This window comes from Topomyia yanbarensis, chromosome 3 (assembly GCF_030247195.1).
Source record: "Topomyia yanbarensis strain Yona2022 chromosome 3, ASM3024719v1, whole genome shotgun sequence".
In the NCBI taxonomy this organism is placed as follows: Eukaryota; Metazoa; Arthropoda; class Insecta; order Diptera; family Culicidae; genus Topomyia; species Topomyia yanbarensis.
The window spans coordinates 210,541,892-210,554,041 of NC_080672.1; the positions used below are offsets into that span (position 1 = coordinate 210,541,892).

Below are 12,150 nucleotides of genomic sequence, written 5' to 3' on the forward strand. Positions count from 1 at the left end.
TATATATATATATATATATATATATATATATATATATATATATATATATATATATATATATATATATATATATATATATATATATATATATATATATATATATATATATATATATATATATATATATATATATATATATATATATATATATATATATATATATATATATATATATATATATATATATATATATATATATATATATATATATATATATATATATATATATATATATATATATATATATATATATATATATATATATATATATATATATATATATATATATATATATGAATATAGAGAGATAGATAGATAGCTAAAAACCAGTATATAACAGCGATGATGAATTAGATAATTTCATATTTTTACAATTTTTTCATCCTTAAACACTGATCTTTAAATTTTTGCCGACATTATATACACATTAGAGCTCAAAATATAGTTTACCATTGAATATTTGACTTTCGATACACCTTCTTCCTTTCAAGTTGTTATTGCTTTTTACCATAATTTCAATAGCATCAATTTCGTTTGTACTGGCGCTATGGTTTATCCTGTAAAAATTAGAAATTAATTCAATTGCATTGTGATTAAAAGAAAGGGTTGAAGTTGTAGTGAATGCTATGCTTTCTGTCATAAGACGAATTACGCGCCAAATCGTATTCAGAGTTGGCAGCACCCTCTCAGATTTTAATGAAACTTTCTGTACACGAAGACTTTGTCGCAAAAAGCCACTTTGCATACTTTGATTTTTCAAAAATGAGTTAGACTGTCTTTTGAAAAGAGTCAAACTTTTTTTACCAAATGCTTTCAAATGGCTATAGTCAAAAACTAACATATCCTACAAAAATGTTGCAGGAGTAATTTTCACAAAATTAGTCAAATTTTTGAATAAAAATATTGACTCCTACATTGAAAAAAAAATCGATTTTAAAAATTTAAAGTCGATTTACAAAAAAACCATTTTTGATTTGGATGACATTTTGTTCCAAGATAGGTAATTACCTATCTTGGATTCCCTACCTACCGTCAAAAAGTCAAGTTGGGCACTTTCAAGGAAAAAAAGTTTGAAAAAAACTTTTCCTTGTCCAAACTGAATTTTTTTCTTCAATATATTTTTATCGAAAACTAAACAAATGAAAGTCATAATCATCTCAGAATCCAATAAAACTCAGTTTGTGAGAAGATATTGTATAATTTAGCAACTAAGTATACTTTATTAAGGGGTTACTTACCTTTTCATTCTCCATAAAATTGATTTTTTTTTAAATACTTTATGTGAAAGTACAACTCCTTGAGAATGTTTCCCCAATTTTTTATAGAGATTAGCTATTTCTCTAATCTCTATAAAAAATTGGGGAAACATTCGAAAGTTACAGCTCTTCCAAGTGCCTTTCGTCTACCAAGAGCAGTGGTAAATTGAAATTTTCAACTCGATTATCTCGAAATGTCGTTTTACTTAAAATGGGTTTTCCGTGATAACGATTGCCGAAAAACTACTCAATCGATTTTGTTAATTTTTTTTTCAATTCGTAATTTTTCGTAATTAATTTTTCTTGTACTTTAACGATTCCGATTTTTTACTAAAAACGTTCTCGAATGCAGAAAAAATTACTATTTATTCAACTAATCGTTAAGGTACGAGGAATACTCATACACTAATGGAGTTTTGGGATTTAGGATGATCTATTAGTCTTCAGTCGTAATCACCGCAAACCTCTTAAATATAAAAGGGTTTCGGGGAAAAAGCCATAACTCCGCCAATTATCAATATATTTGATAAACTTATGCTTGTTTATTTCACTGAAAAATGTGCTACCAAAATACTATAAGTTTGATGTAATGAATTATTGCTTTATGCATTTACATAAATTCAAACTTTCTTGACATTTTTATCACAAAAAAGTATGTAACCCCTTAATCAAGAATCCAATTGAAAAGAGTTTATGTCAGTAAACAAATATTCCATTGTTACTTCTTTATTTTCTTGTTTAGTGCTGAGGAAGGATCAGGGAAAGAAATAACCACCACAACATTATGTATTGAATTTTACATAATTATTTATTTATTTTCACATATAACATTTGTCTTAAAACTATCTGCATGCATACTTTTTTGTATTATTTCTATACAATGAAAATATTTTTGGTTTAGCTTTTACCTTTTCGCCTCTACTTTGCTATCAGGAATAGTCCCAAAACTGTGGAATTTCTGAGTACCAGATATTGTTTTGGTGTTATTATACAATTCTTCGTGTTATTCTGACATTTTGTTGTACTGTTCAGTAAATATGTAGCAGAAAACTACTTTTGTGATATTTTTATCAGTTTGTTCAACTGCCCAGTTATATAACTCTCGGGGAGTTGTTATGGTATTTTCATAGTGGCGAGCCAAACTGGCTCTTTTTCCCATTCGCTTGAGAGTGCCACCAATAGCATCACAGGGTCCTTTTCCATGTGATGTTGCAAAAAATGCCATTCTGCGCCTCATTCATACTTTGACTGAAATCTCCAGAAGCTTGCGGAATTTTCCTCATTTTTGTATTGTGCTGCTGCTCCATCAGACATAAAATAATTTTTTGAAAAGTTTATCAATTGTTTCATAAAATTTATCATTTTTGAGATGAACAAATGAATTGCAGTCTTCAAGTCTTCCAGTCTTCATTTTAGTATGCTACTGTTTCGTTACTGATATTTTTTGCATGTATCAGGAAACTAGCAATTGGGAAAATGGATTCTGAGATGATTATGACTTTCATTGGTTTAGTTTTCGATAAAAATACACTGAAAAAAAATTCAGCTTGAACAAAAAAAAGTTTTTTTCAAATAATTTTTCTTCCTTGAAAGTGCCCAACTTGAATTTTTGACGGTAGGCAGGGAACATAATTACCTATCTTGGAACAAAATTTCATCCAAATCAAAATTGTTTTTTTTTGTAAATCGACTTTAAATTTTTAAAATGAATGAAGAATTTTTTCAATATTTTTATTCAAAAATTTGACTAATTTTGCAAAACATTTATTTGTAGGATTTGCCATTTTCGGACTATAGCCATTTGAAAAAAAAAATTGATACGAAAAGTTTGGCCCATTTCAAAAGACAGTCTAGATCAGTGATTCTCAACCTGGGGTCCGCGGACGCGAGGAAAAATATATTTTCTGAGCGCATAATGAAATTTCAGGTCTTGCTTCCTAGCAAACTGAAAATAACATATTGATAGCATACAAAATCGATATTTATCAGTGGGGGTCCGCGGCAACCCAGGGTGATTTCTAAGGGGTCCGTGGTATGAACAAGGTTGAGAACCACTGGTCTAGATCATTTTTGGAAAAACAAAGGATCCAAAGTGTCTTTTTGTGACAACGTTCTCATGTACAGAAAGCTTCATTAAAATCTAAGAGGATGCTGCCTACATCTGTTCGAGTTGGCGCGAAAATTCGTCTTAAACCTTTCAAAATATAATATTAGAATTTAACGCATTAGAAAAATAAAGAAACAGTTATAATAAAATATGTATCATGCGACGACAATTATAGTGTTAGTACTTGCGTGTCACAACATAATTAATTTATGAAAAATATGTATTACGAATATATGAGAAAGGCGAAAAACGTGTAAATACTTAAATTTCATATGTTTTGCAAATAACTTTGAATTAATTTTTCAAATTAATTTTTGTTCTTCCAGAAATTTTCATCGACATTGATTTAAGGTGGTCTTCTATTCGCGAGGCCTACAATTGAGCACTTTTTGGGAATAAATTGTAAAGCACCTACTCAATGGATTTAGAAACTTTTTTTTTGTTTTGAAGATACATGTTTTGACTTTTCAATTTTACTTTTGAAGTCGAAAAGAAAAATCTCTCGCGACCTTGAAACTTTATTGAATACATTGATGTTGACACTGCATGAGTCCTGCTTAAGTAAAGTTGTGGCAAATTGGGTAATCTGTAATCAGACAACTCATATTTTTTATAATCACAATCACGTTGGCTATGTTTAGACGAGAGGGATTTCCTTTATTCTATAATTTGTAAAAATTATATAACAATTTGTGAAAATTTATTTATGTTATTTTTTGGCCTATTAGGGACCATAAAAATGGAATAAGTTAACATTTTGCAAATACCTCTCGACCAAACATAGCGGTATGTTTTCTGAACAATTGAAGAAAAAATGATTGAAATCGGACCAGTACTTCTAAAAAAGTCTTACTTGACCGCTTAAAAAACACTACTTTCGGGAAAACGCGTTTAAAGATAAAGTACGGTATATAACTAGTAGTAACTTACTAGGTAATCTACTATACCAGGTCCGCAGAGGTCACTTTCCCCATCACGAAAATGTTCTTGGCTTTGCACATTTTGCTCTCTCTGTTGAATTAGGGCCTGTTTTGCCACGACACCTACTTTGCTTTCAGAACTAGTTATACGTTCACTGTCGAGTCGAGTAGCACAACTTTCAGCTCCAGTCCCCAAGGTAATTCCCATCACCTCCATAGCTTGTACAATATTAAAATCCTTGGTTGAAGATACTGACTGACAAATAATTCACAACATTGACCAGCTGCCTGCCAGAATTTGTGCATGTGTTTTGGCGCTAAGGAACAGATTTCACTATTCAGAGACTCATTGATGTTTTGGGGTGTGAGCTCCTAAGCATCTTCTAATAAATCATTGGATGATAGATTTTTGTAGATCCTGACATATTCGAAAGTTTCTTAAGTTCGTTTTACTTCAACCTGACGCCACTTGCACCAACTGTTCTCGCCGGGTGAACACTTTGAATGTTTGGGATTTTCGTTCGATGACGAGCAGTGTTCGAGGGAAGTCCAGATTGCATTTCGCATATGTTATACAGAATGTGAGTTTCTCCGAATCTCCAGCCTATAAAATTTATAAAGAATCTCGTCCCAAAAAGACAAGAAACCATTCACCGGTGGTGAATCCTTTAAACCAGTGTTTTTCAACCGGGGGTGAATTCACCCCCAGGGGTACGTCAGATTATGAATTATTCCAGGTAAACTTCGATTTATTATCTTAATATTTCCATCGAATTATTAGCATAGCATAGCATAGCACGAACACATGCACAAATCGCAGATGGAGTTGCAGAAAATGAGCATATCCATTGTCATATCAGATTTCGCCACGATCCTCAATGGCGTAGACTCGCTCATCTCCACACACCTGGCCACGTACTAATATTTCCATCGAATTATTGTCTCTATATTATAGAGTCAATAATTCGATGGAAATATTGGGATAACAAGTTCAAAATTTACCCAGAATAATTCATAATCTGACGTACCCCTGGGGGTGAATTCACCCCCGGTTGGAAAACATTACTATATATACACACCAAAAAAAATCTGAATTTTATCGTTGACGTAATTGCAAACATGCCACAATTCAACAAACCGTAATTTACGAAATGACAGAACATTACCGTGTTCCATTTAATTTTACATGAAATATATACTTTACATGCGCAATGACTTAAAATTACACTTCCTACCATTCAGAACAAACGCTGTATGTGGAGTAAAATTACATGATTTACGAAATTAAACGTCATGTAAAATTAAAATCAAACTTAAAACTAAGTCATTTTTGATGCTCATGGTCAGGAGACGTAAATTTACACTATTTTTTCTAGGTGTGTATATATGGATCCTAATATCGATTTAAGTTGGTAGTTTCTACTACTAAAAACAAGATCCATACTATTTTAATTCATGTCTAAGTGGATAAGCCGTATTTTTGTTGAAATCTACTGCTATCCTTTTAAAATTCTCGGTTATTGGGGTTGATGTTGTGAGAGATTGCTTGTTGAATTTTTTACTTTTTGCCTTTCTCATAAAGAAAGGATATGCAATCACTCTGAAAACCGACTTTTTAACCGAGGCCCGGAGGGCCGAGTCTCATATACCATTCGACTCAGTTCGTCGAAATTGACAAATGTCTGCATGTGTGTTTTCAAATCTCACTCACTTTTCTCAGAGATAGCTGAACCGAATCGCTCAAACTTGATTTTAAATGACAGGTATAACGCTCCCATACGCTGCTATTGATTTTGTTTTGTCGATCGAACTTCCAATTCCGGAGTTAGGGGTTAAAGAGTGCAGTCACCCAGCAAATTCCCATACGAAATGGTAACACCATGATGTCCAAATGGTGTAATACATATCAAAAAGGGTGCAAAATAACTCGGATTTGCGGGTCTAGATCACTAATGATCATTCTAAGCAGCTTTGACCACATTGGCCACCTATGACGGTTCTTGATGCCACCCGGTACTTTCCAAATTCGTAAGTTAATCTAACACCTTTTTCTCAGAGAATTCTTAACCGATTTTTATAAACTTGGTGAAAGATACAATACTCCCATGGACTGTTATTGGATTTCATTCGTATCTGACATTTGGTTCCGGAGTTACAGGTTGTTTATTGCGACCACATAGGAATTTCCCATATAAACCGGTACAATCGTAATACTTCAAAGGTTAAAAATCCATTTCTATTTGCAAGTCTTGATAACATCATTTCTATTTACAAGACTAGATCACTGATGGCCAATCAAGGATTCTTTGAATATAATGTTCACTATCGACAGCTCCGTAATTTTCGGGTTCTGGACGTATTCCAGAATTAGTCACATCGATTACGCGGTGATGACTGAATCGATTTTCATAAACCAAATCTCAAATGGTGGGTATAATATGCACACCTAGAAAAAATAGTGTAAATTTACGTCTCCTGACCATGACATATACGAGCATCAAAAATGACTTAGTTTTACGTTTGATTTTAATTTTACATGACGTTTAATTTCGTAAATCATGTAATTTTACTCCACATACAGCGTTTGTTCTGAATGGTAGGAAGTGTAATTTTAAGTCATTGCGCATGTAAAGTATATATTTCATGTAAAATTAAATGGAACACGGTAATGTTCTGTCATTTCGTAAATTACGGTTTGTTGAATTGTGGCATGTTTGCAATTACGTCAACGATAAAATTCAGATTTTTTTGGTGTGTGCGGTTGGGTGCTGCATACTCCATCAGCCTCCTCTCAGCTTCCCCTCACACCATCTCTTTCTGCATCCACTACCTCCACCCCTCCCTTCCCTTTGACCTACATTCTCTTCATCCGAAATATACATTTTTAGAGAATTTCGTCCCATAGCCATATATTACAAGTGAATTTGGAGTCGCTCAGCTCAAATTTGATATTGAAAAGATCAGATCAATTCATCTTATAGTGATAAATTGATTTTGTCACACATTTTATGATATAAGTTTTGCCAATAGTTGGTAATGAATACGAATGAGAACATAAATAAACTATCCGATTTCATTATCGTCAATTCGGTTCTTGCGGATTAGATTTCACCGTACTTTAGTGAACTGTAACTTTTTTTACCACAAATTTTATATTAGATGAGAGCAAGCATGGGAAAAATCGCATCGTGAACCGATCGTTCGCGCTTCGCAAGCAAGCTTTCTTCAGTTGTGATGCATTCTGTTAGCTTCGAAAATGATACCTAGCAACCTGTCGTTACGGACACATGCGATTCAAAGCTATAACAACCAATGAAGAAGCACATCGGTTGTGTTTTAATCCTTTCCTTCCCCAACGCGGATGGCTTCGTTCGCGAAGCTCTTCTCGAGCGGTTCGCGGTTTGCATAGGATTTTCATTACACAGTTTTATTTCATTTTCATATTCGCACAATCTAATTAATACTTGGAAAACCATATACCATTTTAAAACTAGCTGATAATCAATGGTTTTAGAAATTTGCAACAATGCACTGCCAACAAATAGGCCGCAAGGAACTTCAGTAGATCAAATTGCTAGTAGTGTATCACAAAACTACCCATAACGCGATCTGTCAGCAAAAAATCCAGTGCAAAAATAGGTACTATGTTTTAATCATGCATGATGAAACCTTTGTGAGCTTCGCGAAGCTACGTGACAAACATTCACGAGCGAAGAATTGACGCTGCTCTTAAATTTTTTAAGCTTCACTTCTGATTCGCAGTTTGCCCATCTAGTGACCTGCTCTGAAGTTATTAGACTTCTCCCTTCGTGCGTTGATTATGGTTAATTATTGAGCACAAAATTTTGACTACTTTATGATCCACAGTTAGCAGCAGTCGCGCGAGTGAACGAATTTTCCCATGCCTGGATGAGAGAATCTATCGACATTCTTACTATTCTTACTATGACTTTCAGCTATCAATTCGGTATCGCTTGTTGGGTTTAATCGACAATTTTATTAATTGTGTGTTTAGGCTAGCCTCGATTCGGTTGATTTCTTTGCTGTATTTTCGGTTTAGGTGCAACACTTTTTTACATTTTACCGACATTTAATTAGCTAGAGATTACTAGGTAGAGAAAGTTATGAAAATTTAGAGCCATAGTACTTAAGTGACAGCAAGGACATGAAGTATACAGGTCGGAAAACTAGAAATATCTTTAGAAAAAGCGCTTCTGTTATAATCTATCCTTTCTACTACTTATGCGCAAATTAATAAGTATTGATGACTTGTTAGCTTAGTGTCGACTATCAGAGATAGTACTTCATCAGCATTTAACTTCGCAAATTCTGTAGCATAAGCACTCAAGTTAACTAGCAGAATTTTCATAATAACTTGCATCAACTTTAGACAAGCCTAATACAGTGAAGATCCGTTTTTAACAGCCCTTTGGTGAGTTTTAGGCTGTTAAAACGGAGATATTGACAAAATCGGACATATATTTTTCTTTCTTTTTAACAAACCGAAGCTCTTAAAATATTTTTCTTTAGTCCCTAGATATAGTTTCATAACCCTTTCCGATTATTTAGTATAAATTTCGCTTAATAGGGTCAGACAGCGCAAAATTTAAAATAAAATTAAAATTTGGATTTTTTCATATTAAGGATCTCTAAGATAAGAAAAAATATGCTCAAGAAAAAATTTACTCGAATTCGACTTCTGCTGGTTCGTCTGCTAGAGCTCATCAAACTACCAACTATCAATTTGCATATGAGGCTGACAAAATCGTGGGCTGATAAAAGCGGGTTTTCACTATAATCTATCAATCGTACAATGTAATGGTACAACAACATGACAACAATGTTCCATAAATACCTTCTCGTCTCATTGCGACTGTACTCTCCGCCAAATAGATCTTTGTCACACACGTCCATAGCGAACTAGTCCATTGTTCACATTGTTCTTTCAAATTGTCTGTCTGCTTGTGTACATTTCTAGACAGCCAGTTTATAAAAGGAGCAAATGAGTTATTTTAACTCTTAAATCTTTTCCTAATACACTAGTTATAACATTATTTATTACTTGTATGGACTTGTCAGCTTTCAAATCAGATCCGTTCAGATTTCGAAAAAAAAAAAAAAAAAATATATATATATATATATATATATATATATATATATATATATATATATATATATATATATATATATATATATATATATATATATATATATATATATATATATATATATATATATATATATATATATATATATATATATATATATATATATATATATATATATATATATATATATATATATATATATATATATATATATATATATATATATATATATATATATATATATATATATATATATATATATATATATATATATATATATATATATATATATATATATATATATATATATATATATATATATATATATATATATATATATATATATATATATATATATATATATATATATATATATATATATATATATATATATATATATATATATATATATATATATATATATATATATATATATATATATATATATATATATATATATATATATATATATATATATATATATGTTAGTTAATTGTCAGCTAATAATTTTTGCTGAATTATTACTATCAGTGTTAGAAGTATTATTCGAACAGCATCATCTTGAATATAACCAAACATGCATACCATGTTCTTGAAAAAATATTTATTTACAGCAAAACTAAAATGATGAGCAGTCAACCGTTTGGCGAAGCTACAACCTCAACAAAGATTTCACGAACAGCACTACTTTCATTAATTGATACCTCAAATCAATCGACCTATCAAATACGTCATTACGAATCTACTCTGCAATACAGATATGAAATTAGTTTGGTTTGGAAATATAAATGATTTTTGGTGTTCTTATATACATAGGAAATCACTTCAAAAATCGACCTGCCATTTGAGTCCCAGAGAGCCAAGTGTCACACACTATTCGATTCAAACCGTTGAGACCGCAAAATGTCTGTGGGTACATGTGTGTATCAAATAAAGCCGCTCAATTTTCTCAGAGATGGCTGAACCGATTTGCACAAACTTAGTTTCAAATGACCGGTTCTAACGCTTCCACAACCTGCTATTGTATTTTTTTTGTTGATCCTACTTGCGGTTCCGGAATTATGAGCTGAAGACTGCAGCCACATAGCAAATTCCTAAATAAACTTGCAACATGAAGATGTCCAAATGATGCAATACATATTGAAACGGATTTAACATTACTTGGCTTAGTGGGCCTAGATCCATAAAGACCAATCAAAGTAGTTTTGGCCATATTGGCCACCACTTAGGGGGTGGAGATAGCGTAGTTGGTAAATCGATTGCCTTGTACCCAACTCAACTGGGTTCAATTCCCGACCCCGCACATATTGTTAGAGATTTCCCTAAAGAGATTTCTCCAACCCGACAAAGAGGCGAATGACCCTAAGGTTAAAACCTGTTTCTTTAATTTTTGCTTCTTCGCTGAGTGGTAAACTAAGCATTCTATGAACCATGTGATGGAATGCTGCCATTTTATGCTTATAAGAATGGTTTGAAGTATTTGGTATAACTCTTTCTGTATTGGTAGGTTTTCTATAAATTTCACAAGTCAAGGATTTTTCTTCTATTATTACAAGGATATCCAAAAATGGTAATTTGTTTTCTTTTTCTTCTTCATGTGTGAACTTGATATTATTATGAATGTTGTTAATAGCTTCCAATATCTTTGTTAAACTTCTCCGTTTGATAATGCAAAAAGTATCATCAACATATCTCCACCAGCGCTCTGGCAACAAATCTTTCATCTTTAAACATTCTTCTAGGTTTGCTATGAAAAGCTCACAAAGAAATGGAGAGAGTGGGTTACCTATAGGGGCACCCTTAGTTTGTTTATAGAAGACACCTCGGAATGTGAAATAATTTTCTTCTATGCAAAGGCGAGTAAGTTTAAGATAAGATATCACTTTGTTTTTCCATAGACTATTGCTATTCAGTTGTAGTAACCAATCCTCTAAGAGGTTAATTTTTTTTTTCATAAAACGTTTATTTGACACGGCATTTGCAAAAGCTTTTTTACGCCAGGGTTTTTTTTACATAACATGTTACAAAGGTTCTTAAGACTATCACGTTATAAAAAAATTCACTTTCTAATGCTAATACTGAGGATAATCATCATTTTGAATGTTTTTAATTATACTCTATTTTCTTGAATTTCATTGTAAACCTATTGATAGTTTTTCTGTAATCTTTGTTTATTTTTTTTTCTTTATTTATATCGTTTTATCTAACTTAACTAACTGCGAAGAAATCTAAATTGTTTGTGGGTAGCAAGGGAAAAAACTAGAAACATTGTGGGGATAATTATATTTGAATATTTATTGTTTTCAGGAAATGATAAATATGGCTCATGTATGGTTTTCTTCTGGCTTGTAAGGAGTCTATTAATTGGGATCTGGCTTCACGATATTCAGTGCAAGATCAAACAACATGTTCAATGTCTTCGTAACCCTCTCCGCAAGCACATTGATTATCTTCTGCGATCCCAATACGGCGGAGATGCGCATTCAACGTATAATGGTTGGACATGAGTCTAGACATCACACGAATGAAGTTTCGACTTACATCCAACCCATTGAACCATGCCTTCGTTGATACTTTAGGGATAATTGAGTGCAACCATCGTCCCAGATCTCCATTGTCCCATGATGTTTGCCAACTAGTAAGCGTCCTCTGACGAGAAGCGCTATAAAATTCATTGAAGGCAATAGGTCTTTCATAGATGTCACCGTCCAGCGCCCCTATTTTGGCTAAATTATCCGCTCTCTCATTACCCGGTATGG

General features: G+C 32.3%; 1 protein-coding gene across 5 annotated transcripts in view; it reads right to left on the bottom strand.

Annotated features, from left to right (window-relative positions):
* LOC131690670 (protein vav) overlaps positions 1-12,150 on the bottom strand; it is a 1,592,017-nt gene that overhangs the window by 1,169,514 nt on the left and 410,353 nt on the right. For all 5 annotated transcript variants that reach the window (XR_009305611.1, XM_058976597.1, XM_058976596.1 and 2 more), the window contains exon 4: positions 451-557. Coding sequence is in view for 4 of the 5 variants with exons in the window: in XM_058976597.1 (XP_058832580.1) it covers positions 451-557 (107 nt within the window). In the remaining variant the exon portion in view is untranslated. The remainder of the gene's footprint in view (positions 1-450; positions 558-12,150) is intronic.